This window comes from Prionailurus bengalensis, chromosome C2 (genome assembly GCF_016509475.1).
Source record: "Prionailurus bengalensis isolate Pbe53 chromosome C2, Fcat_Pben_1.1_paternal_pri, whole genome shotgun sequence".
NCBI classification, from domain to species: Eukaryota; Metazoa; Chordata; class Mammalia; order Carnivora; family Felidae; genus Prionailurus; species Prionailurus bengalensis.
This window is the reverse complement of record NC_057350.1, coordinates 4,057,533-4,082,431: the sequence shown is the minus strand read 5'-3', so window position 1 is coordinate 4,082,431 and position 24,899 is coordinate 4,057,533. Positions and strand designations below refer to the sequence as shown.

The 24,899-nt window shown below is 54.4% G+C and overlaps 1 protein-coding gene across 4 annotated transcripts in view; it reads right to left on the bottom strand.

The window, feature by feature from the left end:
- Positions 1-24,899, bottom strand: part of C2CD2 (C2 calcium dependent domain containing 2) — a 52,736-nt gene that overhangs the window by 12,398 nt on the left and 15,439 nt on the right. For 3 of the 4 annotated variants that reach the window (XM_043593551.1, XM_043593552.1, XM_043593548.1), the window contains exons 3-12: positions 18,899-19,018; positions 14,907-15,015; positions 12,989-13,113; positions 11,441-11,564; positions 9,648-9,753; positions 6,454-6,518; positions 4,572-4,696; positions 3,903-4,077; positions 2,855-2,968; positions 732-859 (exon numbers count right to left, since the gene is read on the bottom strand). In XM_043593551.1, the coding sequence (XP_043449486.1) occupies positions 732-859; positions 2,855-2,968; positions 3,903-4,077; positions 4,572-4,696; positions 6,454-6,518; positions 9,648-9,753; positions 11,441-11,564; positions 12,989-13,113; positions 14,907-15,015; positions 18,899-19,018 (1,191 nt within the window). The remainder of the gene's footprint in view (positions 1-731; positions 860-2,854; positions 2,969-3,902; positions 4,078-4,571; positions 4,697-6,453; positions 6,519-9,647; positions 9,754-11,440; positions 11,565-12,988; positions 13,114-14,906; positions 15,016-18,898; positions 19,019-24,899) is intronic. The other variant, XM_043593549.1, reaches the window with a different exon arrangement.

Below are 24,899 nucleotides of genomic sequence, written 5' to 3'. Positions count from 1 at the left end.
TGTCAAGGCTGCCCGGCAGGCGTGGCAGCTGGTACGTGAGCACCAGCCACCGAGGCCCCGAGTACAATGGCAACACTGGTGACGCACCTCTGGCACCTGCCACGACCCACTGCAGCACGACTTCTAGACCCGCCACGCTCACAGCCTCCGAGCACCCCCCTCCGCGTTCAGAACGTCGTCTTCCTCGTCCCCCATGACTTCCTGGTCTCCCAAACGCCCCTCCGTGGCACACGTTTTCCTGGCCCATCTGAGATGTCAAACACGAGTACGGGGCTGAAGCGTGGCTCCCTGCCCCGAGGGGCCGGCCCCTCTGGCACCCAGCAGGGCAGGAGAAGGGAGGGAGTGGAGACCGGGGTACATTTTAGACAATCTGCACGTCTCTCTGGCTGCAAAAGGCACAAACACTCGCTGCAAAAAAACTTCAATGGTTTGGAGGCGTGCGACATGGGAAGTGGACGCTCCCCGTCATCGACCAGCGAGAGGGCGGAGGCTCGGTCCCAAAGGGGCCCCCCCGGCCAGAGACCTTCGAGCTGCCTCATCAACGGGACAAGCTGCATCCACACGACGCCGTGAACGACCCGCTCGCTGGGTCAGGAAGAGAACCTGCCATTTGCACGGAACTTTCCGGATGTCGTCAAGAGCTCAGGCTACCTTCCCCAAGGAGGAAGCCAGCCCGCCGACAGACGCAATCCGCCCCCCCCTGCCCCGCCCCCACCAGCGCATGGCCGCACCTTGGAGATCCCTGATATGATGATGGTGCTTTTCTTCCGCGGAGACTTGACCCTCAGCTTCGAAGACTCGCTGAGCTGGCGGATGGCGACTTCTGCCACGGGGTCCGAGCCATTCAGAACCAGGAGCTCTGCGGGAGGGAAGGCAGCACTGAGCATGTGCACACACGCCCCCTGGAGACTGCCAGGCCTGACGGAAATGGTCCCCAGGCAGAGGTCGGCAGATACCTTCTGGAAGGGGCCAGAGCCTAAATGGTCTAAGGTTTGTGGGCCGGCGGGTCACCGGGTCCCGGCCACTCACCGCTGCCTCTGTAGGGTGAGAGCAGCCAGAGCCCTGCCAGGCTGGGCTCTGAGGCTATTTATGAGCAGAACCAGGGCCAGATTTGGCTCACAGACCACCCTCGGTCCACGGCTGCTTCTGGAAGGTTCCGCGTACTCACTGACGCACGCTTACTCAGATCCCTGCGTTTTCTTACACGCCAGTCATACCTCCGCAGGGTTGACGAGAAACAAGCAGGTAGGCTGACAAACAAAAACACCTCTAACCTTGTGGAAGATTTGAACTCCGGAAGGCAATGAGGCTGCCCCTTTTCCCTCCCGAGGGACTCAGCACCTAGCATTCGCGTGAGCCAGTTGGCCAAGGCAGCTCCGTCCCGTGGTTCCTACCGACCCCACCGCCGGCCGCTGTCTGTGGGATGCTTAGCACCTGGCAGGTGCGGTACAAAGGGCTCCTTGCACATTGTTTCGTACAGCCATCCCGCAAACCCCAAGAGCCAGGTGCCTTTTTTATCCCCACTGGAGACACGGGGGACCGTCAGGGAGCCAGGGAGGCTGCAGAACCGAGAGGCTCAGCAGGTCTCGGGCGCAAAGCCGGAACGCGTAACCTGACTGCAGTAGCTCCCGTGACGCCAGAGTCAAACAACGAGGCCATTAAAGGGGCAGGAACGTGTTCACAGGAACACCTGCCGCCTCGGTTTCGGCTGTGGCCCGAGGACAATTCCAGAGGACGAAGCCAAGGGCCAATGAGGCCAAGAGCGGCCTGGCCACGGACCCACAGTGAGAAGGGAGAGGGTGACAAGAAGGGGTGGGGCGAGGATCCCCCCCCACCCCCCCCCCAGGAGAGAGCTTCACTGTCCCGCCCAACACCCCACGCCAAGCCCGGAGGTTCTGAGCTGTCCTCCGAAGTCCCATCAAAGTGCCAGGGGCGCCCGAGAAAGTCACTAGGGCACCTGCGGCACAGGGAGCTGACCTCGGGGCCGGCCCCACGGCCCATGCACCAGATGGGGAGCCCACCATGGAAACGTCAGCCCGGGCTCCTTTAAAAAGGGATCCCCGTGCAGGTGAAGGTGTCCCCGCGGTCGCTGGAGCACACTGCCAGGGGCAGGGAAGGGGGCGTCAGGAGCAGCCAGCACGGCAGGGACACTGCGTGCGTCTAGGAAGCCGCATTGGGGGAACCCAGCGGTTTGCAGAGAACCACGGAAACAGGGACGGGGCTGAGGGAATACGAAGAGCTCCCTGCCCCTGTCCCCTCCTCCCTGTCCCCTCCTTGACCGCGGCAAGATCAGACACAGGACTCAGGGAATGGGGACAGGTGCCCACCTGCCCCTTCTCTGATGGCAGGTCACACCCGAGCCAAGGGAGAAAGCCTCATCCCCAGAGTTAGATCGCGCTTTGCTCTAGGGAGACGGTGAAACCCACCTCTCCAAAGACGCCGATTACCTGAAAGTGACCATAAAAATGGGAAATTTGCAGGCAGGGGTCTGGGGGAAACCACTCCTAACAAACAGCTTTTCGGGGACAGCGGGAGACAGAAACAAAGCCGCCTTTACCTGCGCCCTGCTTATTTTATGATGTTCACAGCACTGGCCCACGGGGCAACAGAAAAATAATGCTCGAAAGTTTTATAAACTGGGCTTTTACGTTTATTTTGTTAAAGCATCTGCTAAAACTAAATGCCACTCCTGGTCTCTGGCTGGCTTCCCTTTCCGCTTTCTCCTAGTTTTTCTCCTTTTACTGGAAAAAGCTCCTCCCAAACTCTGAAAAGGAAATGCTGACCTCGGGGCAGATGCGAAAGGCGTGAGGGAAGAGGCCAGGAGGAAGGAAAAGGCGGTGAGCACGCCCGTTACCTGTGTCCGAAGAGGAGAACGTCTTACTGACAGGGGCGCCGTGACAGGAGACGGCTTGGACAGAGATGTCCTTCTCAATGACCTTCACCTTGACAGGTGTCTTCAGGGGAGACTCTGCCAGAGGAACATCCTGGTCATAAGAGGGGCCCCAAAGCCGTCTGAACCTACAGTTTCCGGAAAGTGAAATCACATCTCTCGTGCCAACGCCGTCCGGGCGGTTGGAAACGGCCAGGGCAAACCTTCAGATCGTTGCACGATCTCATTCTTTTTTGGGGGGGTGGGGGGGGTGGGGAGGGAGAACCCAGGTTTCAGTACAATTTCAGAAATTAAGCCAGAATTTCACATTCTGTTTTGTATTCACGAATGGGGCCAGGCAACCTATTCTGGGAAGATAACACATCTGTGCGAACAGACGTACAGCCCGAATAAAAGTTAGTGACCCATGTATACAGAAGTTGTCCCTACGGCGGAGGCTGAGGGGACCGGTGCAGGATCCAGCTGGATCTTAAATAATGGCACATCAAGCCTGCGAAAAAATGATTTTCGGGGCGCCTGGGTGGCTCAGTCGGTTAAGCATCCGACTCTCGGTTTCGGCTCAGGTTGTGATCTCACGGTTCGTGAGTTCAAGCCCCGTGTCGGGCTCTGTGCTGACAGCATGGAGCCTACTTTTTTTTTTTATTTATTCTATTTTTGAGACAAAGAGAGGGAGAGACAGAGTGCGAGCAGGGGAGGGGCAGAGAGAGGGGGAGACACGGAATCCGAAGCGGGCTCCAGGCTCCGAGCTGTCAGCACAGAGCCTGCTTGGGACTCTCTCCCCCTCTCTCTGCCTCTCGCCCGCTCACGTGCATGCACGCTCTCTCTGTCTCTCTCAAAAAATAAATGGACGAACTTAAAGACAAAAAAGCTAAGCAGAAGCCCTGCCGGTTCCTGCTCCTTCTGTGCCACGAGAGCGTCTTAACCTCGCTCCCTGCGGCACCCTGCTGGCCGGGGGGCCACGGCGCCCGGGGGCAGCGTGACTCCAGGCCGGGGGCCGACTCTTCATTCTCACCCGAGCTCAGCGGGGACGCCCTCCCCGTGTCGACACGCGGCTTGGTTTTCACGGCAGTGACAGTAGTGACCACGGTCCCACAGGGCATCACCATGCGGTCTTTTTCCACCTTCGCAGCAGGAGCGGGCGGAGCGGTCTGCCAGGATTTCGCTTCGCCGGGCTCTACGTAAGAGAACTGCAGAGAAAGCTGGTTACGCGCTCCATACGGCACCCGGCCCGGCGCCTGGACGGGGGGGCGGGGGGCTGCCTTCCTCTGCCATAACCTCTGCCTTCTTCGATGAACGTCACCTAATCTCGGAACCGTCTGACGACTGACCCGGGCTTCCCCACAATGGACAGAAGGCGGTGAGACCCGCGCTCAAACCCACCCACTCGCCATGCAACGACGCAACAGAGGCTGGAGGACCCAATGCGACCAAGTGGCCCCTTCCGGGGCCGGCCCACGTGACACGGCGTCGTGGACCGCTCCCCACGTGGCAGGCGACTCGACGCGACCGTGGGCGGGACGTGGCCCGTCCGAGTCTGGAAACGCACAGCGCGCAACGGGCTCTCGGGAGAGCGTCCTGCTTCGGGCAAGAGGGAGCCTGACGGGTGAAGACGTTCCTTATCTCAAGTGGGTCTCGAGCGGCTCCAGCCGGAGCGCGGCCACGGCGGGCAATGTCGTCGTACCTCTGCGGTGACCGAACCCAGCACCGAGCTGCCGAAGGAGGGGCCGCTGGTCAGCGTAAAGCTCTGTGGCCCCGCAGGCTGCTTCTTGAATAAATCTAAGGGAATGGTCGTCACCGCCGGCAGAGCTGGGGAAACAGGACACAAGGAACACCGTGGGCGTGCCTCCACGGGGTGCCACGGAAGCCACCACACCCAGGACGAGTCCCCGAGGCGCCGCTCCAGACCACCGCAGGTGGAAAAGCCTGTGCGGGAGTCGAGAGTGACAGCCCTGAGGGCCAGGGGGCCCGACCTGCAAGGCTGGGATGCAGACCCACCGATGCAGATCCAGGAAGCCGAGAGCTGGGCAGCGGCCGTCAGGAGAACATCCTCATTCTCAGGAAGGACACGCCAAGGAGAGGGGGTGTGAAGGGCCCGCGCGTGCGTGTGTGCGCGCGTGCAGAAACAGCGTGTGCAAAACCGAGAGCGGCCACCCAGCGCGAGCACAGGTAACAGAGGCAATGGGGCAACATGTCAAAAGCGTGTGGGTGTGAGTAAAGGTTATATGGTTGTTCTTCCTCGTTCTGTTTTGTGTTTTTCACACGAAATTTCGTAGACCCCGCGAGGCTGGACAGGACTGAACCGCCAGCGGAGCCAACGAGCCATGCGTCAGGGGTGGATTCGGAGGGGCTTCTCTGCAGGCGAACACCTGCCCAGTCTGGGGTCAAACACACGCCTGCCCTCGGCACGTCGGGAGCGCCTCACTGCCTCCCCCCAAGACAGCAGAATCCGGGAAACGGGCTCCGAATTCTTGCTCATACATAGAAGCTTAAGTTGCTTTTTCCTGGGTCTTGGTAACTTTAGGAGACATCCAAACGGCCCGGGTTTGTGGCAGGAGAAGCCAGGAGAGGGTCCCCCTCTCCGAGTTTGGTAAGTCTAAGGGCATCTTTAGAAACCTGATAAATATTGATACTCCTGACTCAAGCACGTGTGCACTCACACCGGTCCGAGCTCACTGTCGTGATTTCTACCTTTAATTGTCGCTGTCTCATCTCTAAAGCATGTGTCCAGTACAAGCAGCTGTGGCTTATTTTACAAGGAAGAGCAGGTTGAAATCCACAGGGACAGAGGATAGAATGGCGGGGGAGGGCGCCAGGGGCTGGGGGGAGGAGGGGACAGGGAGTTGTCTCGGGGGACAGAGTCTCGGCTTGGGAAGATGGAGAAGTCCTGGAGACGGACAGCGGTGAGGGTGGCACGCAGTGGGCATGTACTTAATAGCACTGAATGTTACCCTCAGAAATGGTTAAGATGGTCATTTGCATGTCACAAGCGTTTTACCACAAGTTGAAACAAGACAAAACGGGTCAATTAAGGCTAAGAAGATTGAGAAGTGCATCTCTAAACCAAGAATTACTGAATAAAAAATTTTAGATATTTGTTTTAAAAAAGAGAGAGAGAGAAAGAAAGAAAGGTAAAAACCAGCTGAGTATATTCTTTTCCAAAATGTATGACCTTGGGGGCCCCAGGTGGCTCCGTCGGTTAAGCGTCCGACTTCGGCTCAGGTCATGATCTCACGGTTCATGGGTTCGAGCCCCGCGTCGGGCTCCGTGCTGACAGCTCGGAGCCTGGAGCCTGCTTCGGATTCTGGGTCTCCCTCTCTCTCTCTGCCCCTCCCCTGCTCATGCTCTGTCTCTCTCTCTCTCTCTCAAAAAAATAAACATTTAAAAAAAAATGTATGACCTTGTCAAAAACTGAAACGGACTTTCGAGCCAACATTGCCTTCGGAACTCCAGCATGCTCTGTGGGGTCTCCCGCCCGCGCCTCCCAGCTTCTCCGGGTCCCCGTCAAGGCAGCTGGACCAACCCCCCCGGAGAGCAGGGCCTCCATCTACCTGCTCGACACCCACCTCCTGATGATTGTTCTTCCTCTGAAATCTCCAAGTACAGCTCCTTCGACTTGGCATTCAACTCACTGCAGGAAAGACAAAGAATTTTGAAACAAGCTCCATTAACTTTTTGAAACGGTGTTCTTTTTCTGACTGTACAAAGAGATACAAATCACCATCAGTATAAAGATTATCTGCAACTTGGGGCGCCTGGGTGGCGCAGTCGGTTAAGTGTCCGACTTCAGCCAGGTCACGATCTCGCGGTCCGTGAGTTCGAGCCCCGCGTCGGGCTCTGGGCTGATGGCTCAGAGCCTGGAGCCTGTTTCCAATTCTGTGTCTCCCTCTCTCTCTGCCCCTCCCCCGTTCATGCTCTGTCTCTCTCTGTCCCAAAAATAAATAAATGTTGAAAAAAAAAATTAAAAAAAAAAAAAAGATTATCTGCAACCTGACTATCCCCAAACGGTTGCCCTTAATATTTGGTTGCTGGTCTCCCAGAATTCTCCGCGACTTCCTGGCTGATGACAGAAACGTTGTACACAGCCGCTCTCTGATACGGGGGCCACTGGCCACAGACGGCCACCGAGAGCTCAAGGTAAGGCCAGGGCAAACGGAGGGCCTGAACTTAACTTTGTTTAAGTTTCACTAGTTGAAATTTCAAGAGCGACATATAGCGAGTCGTTGCTGTATCAAAAAGTGTAGCTATATGGGCACCCGGTGGCTGAGCTGGTTGAGCATCCAACTCTTGCTTTCGGCTCAAGTCATGATCTCACGGTTCGTGGGATCGAGCCCCGAGTCGGGCTCTGTGCTGACAGTGTGGAGCCCACGTGGGATCCTCTCCCTCCACCCCTCGCCCGCTCGCACATGCGAGCTCTCCCTCCCTCCCCAAATAAACATGTTTTTAAAAAGTGTAGCTATGGGGGCGCCTGGGTGGCTCAGTCGGTTACGTGTCCGACTTCAGCTCAGGTCACGATCTCGCTGTCCGTGAGTTCGAGCCCCACGTCGGGCTCTGTGCTGACAGCTCAGAGCCTGGAGCCTGTTTCAGATTCTGTGTCTCCCTCTCTCTCTGACCCTCCCCCGTTCGTGCTGTGTCACTGTCTCAAAAATAAATAAACGTTAAAAATTTTTTTAAAAAAAGTGTACTATGTAATTATCTAAAAACAAAACATAGAACATGATAGACCTCTCTTTTTTTTTTTTCAATTAAGATACGGGACATCTTTCCACGTCAGACACTACGGAACAACGTCATTTTTACTAGATCTCCAGTGCTTCACTATGTGGCCTTTTATTTTGTCCGTTCCTTAATAACCAACCCTTAATAATTGTTGGTTGTGGGTCAACGTTCCGTAGTTATAAAAATTTTTTTTCAACGTTTTTTATTTATTTTTTGGGACACAGAGAGACAGAGCATGAACGGGGAAGGGGCAGAGAGAGAGGGAGACACAGAATCGGAAACAGGCTCCAGGCTCCGAGCCATCAGCCCAGAGCCCGACGCGGGGCTCGAACTCCCGGACCGCGAGATCGTGACCTGGCTGAAGTCGGACGCTTAACCGACTGCGCCACCCAGGCGCCCCAACGTTCCGTAATTATAAACAAGCGAAGAGAAACATCCTTATCCATACATCTTTGTAAACACTGTGCGATTATTTCCTTAGGGAAACTGTAGATCCCAGCCAAAAGGTATGTGCATTTAAGAGATTTTCTCTCCCTCTCTCTCTCTTTTTTTTTTTTAATTTATTTTTAACAGAGAGAGACAGAGCATGAGCAGGGGAGGGGCAGAGAGAGGGAGACACAGAATCCGAAGCAGGCTCCAGGCTCTGAGCCGTCAGCACAGAGCCCGATGCGGGGCTCGAACTCACAGATCGCAAGATCATGACCTGAGCTGAAGTCGGACGCTCAACCGGCTGAGCCACCCAGGCGCCCCATCTCCCTCTCTCTTTTTTAGAATATGCCTGGAGGACTTCCAGAATGGCTATTCCAATCCACACTTCCACTGGCTGTTCTCACTCCCCTACTCTCTACCACCCCGTAAGGTGAAAAAATTCTCCCTTTTGTCTACACACTTGTATTGAACTACTTGTGAGAGTGAACATCTTTTCAAAAGTTTCTAGCTACCTATCGTTCTTGCTTTCATATTTCCAGCTCCTTTTCCCCCCGTTTTCCAAGGGAGCACTCCTATTTTCGTTAATGATTTATAAAAGCTCTTTATATTATACGTGGGACGTCTGCGGTCAGTACTTTCTCCTAATGGTTCATCGTGCAAGCATCAGAAAGCAATTGACTTCTGCCGAGTTAGCCACTTGACTGAAAGATTATTTATACCGGTTTCCTGATATTCTTTCTATGCTGTATCTATTGTTATTTCTAATAGTTTTAACTGATTTTCGCAAGTAGTCTAGACATGTAGCCGTATCCCCTCCAGGTAACGACTCGTGTTGTCTCTTCCTTTCCAATCCTTGAACATGATCTCCTTTTCTTATCTGGCTGTACTAGCCATACTTTTTGAACAAAAACAGTGGGTATGAGCCCAGCTGGTCCGGCTGTATCATTCTTAATGTGCCGCGGGGGTGCTGCTCGATAATACCTTGCTTGGCTTTCCCACACCATTTCTTAGAATTTCCCTTTGTCTGCTCCCTGCCAGCCTCTGGTATCAGCCTGAAGTTTCCTCCATCCTGCTCCAGATGGCGTGTGTATTTCTTTTTTCTTTTCTTTTTTTTGTTTTTTAATTTTTTAATGTTTATTTATTTTGGAGACAGAGAGAGACAGAGCATGAATGGGGGAGGGGCAGAGAGAGAGGGAGGCACAGAATCTGAAGCAGGCTCCAGGCTCCGGGCTGTCAGCACAGAGCCCGACGCGGGGCTCGAACTCACGGACCGTGAGATCATGACCTGAGCCGAAGTCGGACGCTTAACCGACTGAGCCACCCAGGCGCCCCAAAGCGTGTGTATTTCTAAAGAAAAGGGAGCCCGACCACAGTGCTCTCTGGTCACAGCAGGACGTGGGCAAGGAGGAAACCCACCCCCAGAGCCGCCTTCAGAAAGAAATCCACATTCAACCTAAAACTACCTCGGATGTTGGCTACACATTTAAGCGAAATTTATTTTTTAGTTTTAGTTTTTGGCGTGAACGGTGCTGCAAACCGACTGCCGGGTTGGGCAGTCTTGGACAGGTGTGGCTGTACAAACCCCAGCCCAAGATAGCCAGGCTGTACGCACAAGGTGAATTCTTCTTCCCAGGTGAGGTCCGTAGCGTTTTTCGCGAGGGCGCTGAACTTCTGAACGGGATCATTCAGCCGAACTACACACTGTGGGTTCACGTAGCCTGTAATCGAACAAAGGGGCATTTTTATTTTTTAACCGCATTACACGTATACACATTTTGCATATAACAGGCGGAATTAAATGCCTGAGCTCTTGGCTCACCCACTTCTGGGGGGACAGTTCTTTGTTTCCTTTGCCATTAGCAAACTCTCGAAGCACCTCATCGGAGGTTTAAGATTTTCTATCCCTAACTTGGTATCTATTGACCTTGGACAGACCCCAAGTGCCCCTGCTCCCTGCCCTGGGCGGGAGGGGAGGGGGGACACTCCCCAGGGGCGACATCACTACAGAAGATGTGGCCCCCACTTTTGGACAAGACTGCTTGCAGAAGGCAAGTCCTCTGGAACGACCCCCAAGTGGGGGGGCACCCCACAGGGAAGCCACGTCCCTACTTACAAGGGGTGCCTTTTTACACCTGACTCGGCTCAGTCAGACTCCTGTCTGGGGATCACTGATCCCTGTAACGGGACATTTCACTGGTGAACAGTTGTCGTCCCACGGCATGAAGGTGTGGACACACGGCGTAGTCAGCCATCACCGGAACGCACGGACGCTTTACCACATACCCCACGGTGCCAGGTGTTCTATCATATTATCTTATGAATCTTCACAATCACCGTGGAGGGGAGACACGGACCCAGATGTGCCCCTGCTGGCAGAGGCGAGGAACGGGGACCCCAGCCCTGGCCGACTGAGTCCAGAGAGAGATGCCCCTCGGCGGCTGAACACTGCAGCCCCAGACGGCAACATCCAAGTGCTTTTACCCGAACAATCACCTAGGACGAGCTTGGCACAGACTCTCATTTGTTAAATGCGGGCAGTCTGTGCTTTGGGGACCGGAAGGAAGTCCCTGCAGATAAACAACCCTTAGTGTGCTCGGACAATAAAGAGGAATTCATTCCTGGTCTCAGCAAAATCGGATCACACTGGAAAGATGTGTCCTGTCCCAGGCTGCTGTGCCTGTGGGGGCTCAGCAAACGTTCGGGAACAGCTAAAAAGAATAATCTGTTTGGGGCGTCTGGGCGGCTCAGTCAGTTAAGCATCTTGACTCCTGATCTCAGCTCAGGTCACGATCTCACGGTTTGTGAGCTTGAGCCCCACGTCGGGCTCTGTGCTGCCAGTGTGGAGCCTGCTTGGGATCCTCTCTCTCGTCCCCGCTCTCTGCCCCTTCCCTGCTTGTACTCTCTCTCTCAAAATAAGTAAACTTAAAAAGAAAACAAAAAAGAATGGTCTGCAATACTTTTCACTCCGGTAACAGCCCCTCCCAGCACCGAAGCGTCCCCGATGGGCCAAAGCCCTTCTGATGCTCCCTAAACTGCCCCCGTGGCACCTCGGCTTCTAGAAAAGGAGAAGGTGCCTATCGCCTATCAGTCAGGGATGCTCAACATGGGTTTACGCGTTCAATAGTCCCCAAAAAAAAAAGGATGTGCCTTCCAGACTCGAGAGAAGGGCAAGGTTACACACGACCTTCCTTTCCGCGTTCCTTTCCGCCCTCAGCCCTCACGTATGAAAGCCAGGCCCGTTTTTTAACTGCCCCTCTTTGCTGTTATGCTTCTCAGGGGCTCTTTCTGCTCAAAGGCGGGGGTCACGCCGCAGACCCAACTGGAGGGTGCCACGGCGAAACCACAAATCACCCTGCGGGCGGGACGGTCCCTTCTGGAACCAGCGGGGCTCCCTGCGCCACCTGCCTGAAGCACCAGGATCGTGCAGCAGCGAGGCCCGGATGTTGTTCACCGACAGCTTGAGTTCGTGGGCCCTTGGAGGTTTGGGAGGGCAGGAGTCCTGAGGGCTGGGTGCAGTGTGCTGCAGGTTCTGTGAACAGAAGCACACAGGACAGTGACCTGCGGGGAAGAAGGGGCGGCCGCCCAACACCTCGACACCTGTCACCGGGGGCGGGGGGCGTCTGCAGGACCGTCTGCACGGGGCGCCTGACCCTGGGGTCTGCTCTGCGACGATTTTTCCCTTCTCGTGGGAAGGGAGGGTCCCAATCAACCAAAACCTCTTCCCTTGCAAGGGAGCCTTTTATGCCCAAATAAAGCAGGTGCGGGGGCGACTGGGTGGCTCGGCCGGTTAAGCATCCGACTCACGGTTCCTGAGATCGAGCCCCACGTCAGGCTCTGGGCTGATGGCACGGAGCCTGCTTGGGATTCCGTCTCTGCTCTCTGTCCCTCCCTCACTCCTGCTCTCTCCCTCTCTCAAAAGTAAATAAATAAACTTTTAAAAAAGTTTGTGAACCAGGACCCTGCTGATTGTGACCTGTAAGAAGCAGTCACAAAAGTCCTTAGGATCCAAGTCCATGAGCACTGGGGCCAGAGCAATCACAGGGCTGGGATGGAGGTAAAATATTTCAATTATATACGCATGACGGTTAATTTTATGTGTCAACTTGACGGGGCCAGGGGACACGCAAGTATTTGCTCATTGTCCTGGGTGTTGCTATGAGGGTATTTTTGCACGAGGTTAACATTTCAATCAAAAGACCAGGTAAAGAAGGTTGCTCTCCCTAATGTGGGTGGGCCTCGTCCAATCAGTTGAAGGCCTGAACACAACAAAGGCCGACCTTCCCTGGAAAAGAGGAGATTCCTCCAGCCTGACTGCTTTAAGCCAGGATATCAGTTTTTTTTCCTGCCTTTAGACTTGAATGGAAACATTAGTTCTTCATGTCTGCTGGCCTTCAGACGGGAAGTGCCCCCGGGGTTCTCCTGGGTCTCCGGCTCGCTGACTCACCCTGCAGATCCTGGGACTGTCGGCCTCTGTGATCACGTGAGCCCATTCCTTACAATAAGTTTTTGTGCATGTGAACAAATGTACATTTATATAAATACACAACTGGCTCATGCAGTTACGGAGGGTATCAGATAAAGCCTCCTTGCTTCGAGGGCATGTTCTCATTGCTGATTGGGTTTCCCAGGTCCCATAGTCCTGGAAGGATGAGATCCAAGACCACAGGCTCTGAGGGGACAGCCAACACAGAAAAAGCAGAGGGTCAAGGCCAATTAGGGCTGGACCGTGCGGAGAGGCCCAGACACCTGTTGCTTCCATCCCACGGGGCTTTGGAACCCTGTGCCCTGAACTCGAAGCTCGTCCCTGACACGGTCAAGATCACCAGCAAGCAGCCGTTCACTCTGGCTCTCCCACGGGGGGTGGAGGGACAAGGGGGGCGGGTGCAGATTCTCCAGGAGGGGGACCCTGGTCCCAAAGGGTCGGGAAGCTCCGCCCTCCGTGGACTGACTCACCTGAACTTCCCTCACATCCACAGGCTTGGTCCTCAGAACCACCGACGGCGAGGCAGAACCGACCAGGTGCTTCAAGATATCCTTGAGGGTTTCAGACACTGCTTTCGTCTCAGCCGCCCGCTCCTGCCGGAAGAAGACAAGCCACCCAATCGTTTCATAACCGTCGCCGTGCAGCCGGACGGGCAGGTGACTGCTCTCCTCACCGCATCCCCGAGGCAAAGCCCGCTGGGTGCGGCCTGGGCTCCCGGGAGGTCAGATTAGGACAGGTGACGTCTGGGAGACGGGGTCCTCCGATCTCACAGATCATCAGGCCCCTTATTTCTAAAAACGGCAAAAGTAAAGACACGCGGGATAAGAAACATGCTGCTATTTCTGCGTAAACCCTTTCCGACAGATGTGTTTTTTCTGTCTCGCGTGACTTTTTTTTTTTTTGAAGTTAAAAAGTATTCAAGTAAGTGAAAAGGCCCGAGGAGAAAGACAAGCTTGTAGAGGAACAAAACTGGATGATTTGTGTTACCAGGGGTCAGCTCCACAGAGCTGTAATAATACCCACCCAACAGAAACGTGTTCCTGCGTTCCAGAATGCACACAGCACCACTGTTCATAAAGCCCCAAACTGGAAACTCCCTAAGTATCCGTCAGCCGCTAAATAGATACGTAAACTGTGGGGCAGTCACACGGAGGGAGTGCCACACCAGCCCTCTGGTGTCCCTTGTCACCTCTGGGGTAAATGCCCTCGCTGTGGGGCTCCAGCTACCCCCACCTGCTCAGGGGACAGGACGTTTGCAGGAGAGACCTCCCCCAGGACCACGGACCCATGGAAAACCTCTGACTTGCAGGGTTGGGGGCATCTCAGGGATCGGTCTGCAGACGGCCGGCCAGGTCCTGCTCTGGCCAACTTAGTCCCAACGTGCCCACTAGTGAACACCTACTCTCTGCTAGAGACTCTAATAAGTATCAAAACAGCAAATACCCACGTCACTCTTAGGATAAGTCAGGCTCGATCCTAGGCGCTTCTAGGTACTAGCTCATTTAATCTTCGCGACCACCTTGACTATCATTGTTCCCACTCGAGCGACGAGGACACTAACGCACAGAGAAGTGAATTACCACGCGTAGGGTCACCCGGCGCGTGAGCGGCAGAGCCGAGAGCCCAACCCAGGCGTTAAGGCTCCGCGGTCTGTACTTAACATGTCATCCCTTCCCTTCAACAGGTCCTTGGTAACACCGATTTTCTTCAAGTGAGGTGAAATCCGCAGGACGTAAAAGTCACCATTTTAAAGCAGACATTCCGGTAGCTTTGGGACGCTCTGCTCTGAGCATTGGGACGCTCGGTGCTGTGCAACCACCCCCGCTCTGTCACCCGTACCCTGATCTCTCGCTCCCCGCGGCCACTCCCCCCCCCAACCAACTGCCCCTGCCGGCCACTGCTCTGCCTTCCGCGTCTACGGTTTGCCCGCTGCGACAGCTCCTAGAAATGGGATCGTAAGCGCGTGTTTTCGTGTCGGCTTGCCTCGCTCTGCTTGACCTTTTTGAGGTTCCTCCAGGTGGCAGCAGGTGGCAGAACCTCATTCCTTGTTTGCGGCTGAAGAAACACTCCATCGTACGGATGGACGGACCTCGCTCTGCTCACGTACTTGAGTCTTTTTTTAACCCCGCCCCCAATTTCTCGTCGCTTCACAGAGGGGGAAATGGGGTGCTCAGATGCCAGGGTTCGTGCCCAGATGAGCAGCTGGGTCGGGCCGGCGTCAGATTCATCCAACGCCCTGCCGCGGCCGCCCCGTTCTCTGGGACGAGGGGAGAAGCCTGCCCAGGGAGGCGCTGGTCCGAGCCTCTGCTCCCCAGATCGGGCGCTCGCGACCTGTGAGCACGTTCACACACACCGATGGGGGGGGGGGGATCGTAAAAACTCACGGACTGACCTCCACCGGTGCTTTGGGCTGGACGGTAACGGCCGTTTCTGGAGTGCTGACCAAGGACCACTTGATCTGGATGTCGTCTCTCTTGTCCTTCATGTGGAGCTCCAGCTACGAAGAAACACGGTTGTTGGGGAGCTGCCCTTCCCACCAAAACCCCAAGCGCAGCCGTGCGCGCGTAGGTCTGTGTGTGTGTGTGCACGCGTGTGCGCGAGTTCACTTACGTTCTTAGACACCCGCCTGGCCTCCCCTTGCCTTCTCAAAACGGTAAGGAAAACTCTAGCCCCACCCCCGGACCTCCCTGCAGCCCGGCCCCATCCCCGCCAGCGCCTTCCTCGGCCTCAACCTGCCACTCAGGGCCCTCAGCGCTGGCGGCTGAGGGCCACATGTCCCTCAACTCTGTAGTCTATCACATGAATAATTCCCTGGGCCCTGCATTTCTCCTCGGCAGTGTCACCAAGGCGCGAAGGAGAGGGAGGAACGGAAGGAAGCCAGAGGTCAGCCCAACCCCACTCCCGTGCACTCCCCGCGGGCTGTGCACCTCCTCTCTTGCCTAGGCCAACACCCACCCTCTAACCAGACTCTGGGCCTTGGCAGCCATCCGTCGAACCCGCCCCATCTGTGGCGGGAGAATAATGTACCCCCCCCCCCATAGAGATGTCCTTGCAAAGATTCTCGTGACCTGTGACTACGTGGCCTGATATGGCAAAAGGGGGCTTCGCGGGAGAGACTAGGGTAAGGGCTACCCCAGCGAGCCCCGGGGAATCAGGTGAGCCCTTAGAGACGGGAGAGGAAGGCAGGAGAGCAGGCCAGAGAGGGGCCTTCACGACAGAGGGAGGATGCCAAGAGCTCGGGAATGAGGGGGCCCGTCCAAGCTGCTGACAGCCTCCAGCTGACCTCCGGCAAGGACACAGGCTCTCGGCCCTCCGGCCCTAAGGACCCGAATCACGCTGACAGCCCAGTGAACAAGGAAACGGGTCCCCCCAGAGCTTCTAGGCCGACGGGCCTCCAGAACGGGGACGTGGGACGTTGGTGGCATGTTAAGCTAAGCCTGCGGGGACTTGCTTCGGGGCCACGAGGCCAATGCAGGCCCCCCGATGCACTTGTAACGGCCACAACAGAGCGCCCGGAGTGTCTCCCGCCTTGGTCGTTAATAACCCAGCCACCTCCAGCAGCCCCCTGTGCTCCGAGGGGGAATCCACAGAGTGCATTCAAAGTGCGTTAACAGATCAAAGATACAACTGTGCTCCTTGTGTCTGAGCTGCACGAAATGGCACGTGAACCATCTCGGAAAATGCCATTTCCTCGCCGGAGGTGGATGGGTCTGGCAGGACTCCGTCTGTTCCGGAACAGGCAGTGAACGTCGGGTACGCGCGTCCCAGACGTTGGAGGTGTTGTCCAGTTACACTGTCCAAAATCTCGGGGGCGAGCGAGAGGGCATTAGCCTCTGACGAGTGCGTGTTGTGACGCTCACCCCCCCCTCACCTCTCAGAAAGGAAGTGTTGGCGGCTGGGGCTGGGGGGGAGTGGGGGCTGGATCTCAGAAAAAGGCCATTTAGGTAGCCAGAAAACCTGGTTTGCCCTGGGTATGCAAAACCACGTCTGTGAAGGAAAAGCATGTGGAGCAGTGTCCTCCCTTGTGGCTCGGGGCGCTGGATGACTTGGGCTCATTCCCCACTTAGGCAGCCAAGCACAAGGACAGAGGAAAGGAAACCCAGGGTTGCACCAGCAGGGACCCCTAGAACAGACCCAGAAATTTACAGTGCTCACACGCTGGCCGAATGGGGCGCCCGTGGACCCCCGCTGCGCGGGAGAGACACACAGTTACTGACGCTTTGGGCACCCGGAGCTTGACCAATAAGCCTCTTATAATTACTATACGTGTCTCTACGTAACTTCTATACGCATCATCGTTAACGTTATGCAAAATATACACCAGCACACCTCACAGACGCTGCAGGTTCGGTCCAGACCACGACAGAGCAGGTGTCACGAGAAAGCAAGTCAAATGAATTTGCCTGGCTTCCCCACCCCCGGTGCATAAAAGTTACGCCGACACAACACTCTCAGAGCATGTGATAGCGTCACGTCTAACAGGTGACAGCGTATGTGCGTTGCCTTAATCAAAACATACTGTCTTGCTAAAAATTGGTAACCATCGTCTGAGCTCTCAGTGAGCTGTAATCACTGATCACAGATCTCCGTGAGAAACAGATTAAGGACAAAGTAGGACGTGTTACAGAATCACCCAACTGTGACGGAGAAACACGCAGAGGCCACCGCAAACCTTCGGTTGGTAAACGTAGTATCTACGAAGCGCAATAAAACGAGGGAGGCCTGTGCGAGTCTGTAATTATCATAATAATAAGCCTATAATCAGAAAAACTACAGGAACACTCCTCTTGTAACTTGTAAAACATACTAAGAGTTCTTTTAAAGATCTTTCTCTTTTTTTTTTAAGTTTATTTATTTTTGAAAGACAGAGTGCACGCATGGGAGGGGCAGAGAAACAGAAGGGGAGAGAAGATCCCAAGCAGGCTCCGTGCGGTCAGCGCAGAGCCCTACACGGGGTCCTATCTCACAAAGCACAAGATCATGACCAGAGCCGAAATCAAGGGTCGGGACACTTAACCAACAGAGCCATTTTAAAGTTGATTTCTCCATGGGGCGCCTGGGTGGTTCAGGGGGTCAAGCGTCCGACTTCGGCTCAGGTCACGATCTCGCGGTTTGTGGATTCGAGCCCCGCGTCCGGCTCTGTGCTGACGGCTCGGAGCCTGGAGCCTGCTTCGGATTCTGGGTCTCCCCCCTCTCTGCCCCTCCCCTGCTCACTCTCTCTCGCAAACATAAACATTAATAAACAAACAAAAAAACAAAGCCGACTCTTTCCGAAAGAGTCCGGCACTGGGTGCTGAAGCAGCACAGCTGTCCTCCACCTCAGATGCCACTTGACTTGTCCTACCTGCCAACGACATCCCGGATTTGTGGACATGCCTTGAGAAATATCACATCTCCCAATTTCGGTGAATGGGCAACCTCTGAATTCATTGTGTGTGTGTGTGTGTGTGTGTGTGTGTGTGTGCACATGTCTGTGTGTAGATGTGTGCGTGCACATGTACATGCGTATGTGTGTGCGTGTATCTTTGCATGCATGTATTGTGTGCGTGTGTGCATACATGTGCGCATGTCTGTGTGTACATGTGTGCGCACATACGTACATGTGAGCATGCCGTACATGTATGTGCACGTATGGATGTGTGTGCATATGCGTGCGCATGTCTGTGTGTAGATGTGTGCGCGCGTATGTGTGTGTGCATGTGCACGTCCTTGTGCATGCATGTATGTGTGCACGTGTGTGCGTGCGTGTGTGTATGTGCATACGTGTGTGCACGTGTACGTCGTACATGTGTGTGCACATGTATACATGTGTGCTACGTGTGCACATATCTGTGTGTAGATGTGTGTGCGTGCATGTGCACGTGTCTTTGTGCATACATGTATGCATGTCATGTGTGTGCACGTGCGTGCACGTGTCTTTATGCATGTGTATGTGTGCACGTATGTGTGTGCATGTGTGTATGTGTATACGTGTGGGCATGACTGTGTGCGTGTACATGTGTGTGCACGTCGTACATGTGTGTGCACATATATACGTGTGTGCTACGTGTGCACATGTGTAGATGTGTGCGCGCATGTGCACGTCTTTGTGCATACACGTATGCATGTCATATGTGTGTGCACGTGTCTTTATGCATACATGTATGTGTGCATGTATGTGCGTGTATGTGCACACACGTGCACGTGTCATGTGTGTGTGCGCATATACACAACACACATGCTTTATTTCCTGCAGGTACAATATAGTACAGAAGGTCTGGAAACTATGAAATGAATGATTAATAAAATCAGGGAATCACAGCCCCATGGTCACGCCACGCTTACCCCATAGGTTTACGAGCACTGTCTCCCCACGACTCACTCGATCTACCCACGCTTACCTGTAAATGAACCGGGGACAGCCTGACACCGTACAGCTGGCGCCCCGTGTCTCCCGGGGATGCGGGCCCCGCACTGACCAGGAACTGCATGGCCTCGCCCACCACGTGACAGGACACCACCTGGCGGAGGGACAAGGTATGACAGGAGAATTCGTTCCGTGTACCTCTTTTAGTTCATCGACTACAATACTCAGGACGTTAAAAGTTAGCAAAGACGAGAATTTGGAATTCCAGACTTGGATAAATACCCAGATCCACATATTTTCTATTACTTAGTTTGAACACTGGGAACAGTGTTGCAAGTCTTTTCTTCCTGATGCGTTTCTCCAGAGCTAACACTCTGTTTCACCCAGCAGTTGTTATATTCTTCCCCACAAGAAGTTTTCCCTTGACACGGTTCCATTTCTCCCCACCAGCCGACTTAAAATTCCCCAGACGTTTCCATGTGCCTATGGAGTAAAAGCCATTAGCCGTCTCCGCTCACTAAAAACGAGCCTCAAAACAACACAAGTGATAGATGTTGCAAGCACAACATTTAAAAATATACCCAGGACACAAGAAGTTGTTTCCATCTGAATAATTTTCAACCTATTATGGTTTTCAAAGACGCGGGGATAATTCAAAGGACATATAAAATATTAAACGCTTAGGAAATTATATGGCTCAACAAAAATAGAATCATAGAGCGAGTTCACTGAAGGACCTACACGACAAAGACAAGTAATCACACCAGGAATAAGCCAGACCGTATCCCCGATAAAAATCACAAAGCATTTTAGAGAGAGCTGTTACCGAACAGAGAAATATCAAGTTTCTGCCACAGATTCCCGCCACGGGAGAGGATCTTCTAGAATGGAGGGTCACCCCCACCCTGGAAGACTGCCGAGCAAGCCCCTGGGGATGACTGGGACCCATCAGGAGGCAGGGCGTAAGGCAGGAGGTTACCCCCCACGTTCCCAAGGGAACACCGCAGGCTGTCACTTGGGAAGGAGAAGAAAATTCCTTAATTCTCTGGTGGATTTATCAGAATCTAAAATAAAATACCAAGCGGAAAGATTATCAAAACAGTTACTCTGTCAGGCCGCTGTTTCACAAAGTTCAGGCTGGGACATCTGCCCCCTTCCTCTTTCCCAACCCCAGCTAGCTCCTCCCTCCCCAACCCAATGCCACCCCCCCCCGCCCTCCTGCCAGGGCCTCTCCACCCCGGGCTCATCTGCCCTTCCCGCAAAGACCCGACCTGGACGCTAACCCCGCCCCCCAACCCCCCAGCACAGGGTCCATTTCCAGCATCCACCGCGGAAGGCCTCGATGGCACAGAATGACAAAACCTCGCCTTTTCTCAATACTGCAGGCAACCCATGGCACCCACTCCGGTGGGTCGCTCTCGGAAGCCCGGTCTACACGGAGGAGTTTACGTATCCCCAGCCTGTTTTTGCCTCTCCCGAGTTCACAAAAGGTTGGAACAAAAAAATGTTTGTGCAAGAAATGTCGTCTATTCATTTCAAAAATAAATGCTCTGTAAACAATCCTTTCTGGAGGAACGTAGCTTCGTGCCAGAGGAGTTACGTGCACAGATGACATGACACGGAGAACATTCACTGTCCTTTGTCACAACAGCCCGGGCCTCTACGCGGCTTCGAGCAAAACACCGCAGGGTGAGAGCTTGACTCCTGTTATGTGTTTGGAACCGTCTCCACTAAGCTCACTGGGATTTTACCAATAAAACCCCATGGCTTCGGGCGCCTGAGTGGCTCAGTTGGTGGAGGATGTGATTCTTGATCCCAGGGTTGTGAGTTCAAGCCCCACACTGGATATAGAGATTGCCTAAAATAAAAAAAAAATTAGGGGCACCTGGGTCACTCAGTTGGTGGAGCGTCCAACTTCGGCTCAGGTCATGATCTCGCGGTCTGTGGGTTCGAGCCCCGCGTCGAGCTCTGTGCTGACAACTCAGAGCCCGGAGCCTGCTTCGGATTCTGTGTCTCCCCCTCTCTCTGCCCCTCCCCTGATTGCATTCTGTCTCTCTCTCTCTCAAAAAGTAAAAAAAAAAGAATAAATCAACAAGCAGATTTAGATTTAAAAAGACTTTAAAACTTCTCGAATACAAGGCTCCAACGGTCCCAATTACTATTCAAGTCACATCAAGAAAGTAAGTGCGATATTATAAACATGGGGTATCTGTAGGTCCCAAATGTCTTTGACCCAGACCAAGTGCAGTCTTGCCAGACCTATGGGTTCCGACCCCCTAAATAAAACCTGTCACACAGACAGGTGTCCCTGCCGCATTACAGGTGGAAAAGCTAACGAAAGCAACAGTCTGAACCTGCCTCAACACTTCAGCATGGCCCAACAGAACCCGACCGGAGCTGGGGCTGCTGGGAGCCCAGCTGGAGGGACAATGAGCAGGGCCAAACCCTCGTCCGGGCCAGCCTCCGCCCCTGCCACCCTGGGAATAATAATGCCCCATTTGTCAAATGGACAAGAACAAAATGGAAAGGCTTTCACAATAAGTAATCTTCTTTGAGTGCATTAAGGTGTTATCCACAATGGAGATTAAATTCTCTCAACCCCGGCGAATGGTGGCGAGCCTTCACCACCGCACAGGGGACCCCTTCCGGAGCAGCAGAAGGCAGGGTCGCCTGACCCGAGGTTCCAGAGACCCTTCCCCCCGGTCAGCTTCCCAAGGGGCCAGAACGTCCAGGGTTGACATCCACCTAAATAAGGACGAACAGGTAGAGACCCTGATCTTAACCCGGAGTCTCCCCACCCCGAAGCACACCCATGTTTACGAGGATCCCTTCGGACGTTTTACAGTCCTCGGTGCTCGGGCGGCTCGCTGAGGTAGTCTGATATTGATGGTGGACTTACAAAGTTGAGTAGAAACTGGGGGTGCCTGGGTGGCTCAGTCAGCTAAGCGTCCGACTTTGGCTCAGGTCACGATCTCACAGTTCATGAGTTCGAGTCCTGCGTCGGGCTCTGTGCTGATGGCTCGGAGCCTGGAGCCTGCTTTGGATCCTGTGTCTCCCTCTCTCTCTGCCCCTCCCCTGCTCGTGCTCTGTCTCTCTCTCTCCCTGTCAAAAATAAACATAAAAAAAAATTTTTTTAAATAAATAAACATTAAAAAAAAATATTTTAAGTTAGGGGGAAACAGTATCTAGTATCTGCGATGGGACCAAGCACTTCTCCGAGAACAGACATGAGCCTCCAGCCCCAGACCAGGACTCCACGAAGCCCTGATCTGGGAGCACAGGGAGGGGCTCCCTTGGACGCAGCCAGCCGCCAGCCCACCTGCTTTACGCCTGAGACATTTTTTCAAAGGCAGCAGACAACTCCTCGATTACATAAACCGTTTCAAAATCGCACCAACGGAAAGCTACAGCGTGTCCCCCAGATAAACCCCCCTCTTCTGCAGAAGAGAGCGTTTATGGGGGATGGACTTCATGTAGTGAGGGTCCCAAAGGTAAAGGCCTGGTCCACTCCCATAGATCGAGGGAGAAGCCTGGGAGGGATGCATCATGGGAACGTGAGGGCGAGCTCACATCACCGTAATCTGTTTGGACAGAACAGACTGGGCGGGGGGGGGGGGGGGGGGGGAGGGGGTTGGGAAAGCGGGGGGCTTCATTCACTTTCCTGTGCTCTCTCTCTCCAGCTTCAAGACCACAAGCTCCAACAGTCGCACGCCTCTGCAAATAGGTTCTTATCTTGAAACCATATTCCTCTGTTTAGACTCGGGGCCAAAGGATCCCAGGCCTAGGCACCCCTGAGTTTTGCTAACGCTTGCCAGAGAAAGGCCTGGAATAGCGTCACATCTCAGGGCACTCTTTCCACATTCCTTTCCAATCAAGCTTCCTGTATAGCTGCCTCAGCTCCTTCTTCTCTTAGAACATTCCAGAGAACTGGAAATAACGTAATTACTTCTGTCCCCGCAAGAACCGGGAACACAGCCGTGAAAACGCAACGGAACGGCTGATGTCACTGGATCTTTCTCGCTGGGATCACGCTTTACAACAGCCTGAGGAAAGAGCTGCAAAATGAAATGCACGTAAAGCCCCTTCACCAATCACTCGGAGCTCCCAACGCTGCTCTGCAGACTCCCCTCTGTAAATATTCTTTACGACGGCACCAGGCTGACGCGAACAATTATTTCGACCCTGGGGTAGAGACTCAGTTTAAAAAGTAAAGTCCATGAGGGGCGCCTGGATGGCTCAGCTGGTTCAATGTCCGACGCGTGCTTTTGGCTCAGGTCGTGATCTCGCGGTTCATGAGATGGAGCCCCGGGTCGGGCCCTGTGCTGACGACGCGGAGCCTGCTTGGGACTCTGTCTCCCCCCCTCTCTGCCCTTCCCCCCACCTCAAAATACAGAAATCCACTTTAAAAAACCAAACAAAACCAAGCAAAACCCATTAGAGGTCAATATCATCAGAGTATCTACGAAGTTAATCCCGTTCACCCGGGGAAAGACGAAAGACGCCGGAAACAAGATGGGAACCCAACCCGTGGAATGCTGGGCCCGTGTCCTACTTGATCGTACTGATGGGCGTGCCCCGGGCCACACGGGCTCCGACACCCTACCCCAGGAGTACTCCCATGCCTCCTCTCATTGGGATGCTTTCCGATGAACAACAAGGCTTTGCGGGAAGGATACACCCCCAGGAAGTACTGTTACTACGTAACGCGGGTTACCGTGGGCATTCCTTAGCTTAAAACTCTGTCCGGGAACGTGCCATTCTCTTTCATCACCCCCGTGTATTACGTGACACGTACAGGACACTCCCTTTAGAACGAAGGCAGGAGGCGGGCACCTGGGGGGCTCAGGAGGCTAAGCGTCCGACTCTCGGTTTCGGCTCAGGTCATGATCTCACCGGTTCGTGAGATCGAGCCCCGCATCAGGCCCTACGCCGACAGTGTGGAGCCTGCTTGGGATTCTCTCTCCCTCTCTCCCTCTCTCTCTCTCTCTCCGCCTCTCCCCCACTCGTGCGCGGGCTCTCTCTCTCTCTCAGAATAAATAAATCTTCTAAACAAACAAACAAATAAAATGAAGGCTGGAGGGAATCGGGTCTTTTCTCAGCTGGCTGCCATGCTCCCTGTCTAGAGCAGCCCTGCTGTCACACCTACCCCGAACGCTGCTTCCCAGAACTCCAACACACCAACAAAGCTGCAGCTGGTCTGCGGGTCCTTTACCCAGAACCCCTGGGCTGGCTCAGCCCGGAACTCAGTACGCGCGAACCCACGCAGGTGCCAGCTCCCAGGAGGCACGGCTCCCCGTTTCCAGGGTGGCGTCCACACTGGGTCTCAGAGGGTGGGGCCTCCGCTGAGGAATCTCCATGCCTGCCTTTGGAAAGACGTCGGTTCAAAACAATTTCACAACCTGCCAGCATTGTTGCGTGCATACGAGGCTGATGGGGAACCTGGAACTTCAAGTCACACGAAGCAAAATAATAATCATCATCATCATCATCATCATCAACCAGGCTTCTTGCAGCCAGGGAGAGAACCACGGACAACCCGGACCGTGCCACCCTTGCAAACCGAGGGGCCCGCTGAGGTCTGGGAAGAGCACAGGGGACCCCGGATGCTCTCAGAGTAGGTCTCAGTACACACACCGGTGACAGCCTCAAGGTAGAAAGCGCGGGCATGCACAGTGCACGACACACACCCCGGGCCGGCTGTGGGGTTGCCCGACATGCAACGCGGAACAAGACTCTGGGGGAGAGTCCGCGCAGTTGTCTCAGTTCTGTTTGTTCTGTTTTCCAGAAGCAGAGGTGAGTTCTTGCCCTTCCCTCTCGCCCCCCCCTTCGCCACCGTCTCTTTCGCGGCCGGGCGGGGGCGGGAGCAGGCGGGAAAGAACAGCAAGAACGTGCAGTCCCAGCAGGGACGATGGCGCGCCGTGCTCCAGCCTGCTTCTGGAGGCTGACTGGGCTTCAACTCCAGCCTCTACTGCTTCGTAGCTCAGAGTCAAGTTGGCCAAGTGATTGAGCCTCTCTGTGCCTCGGTTTCCTCCTCT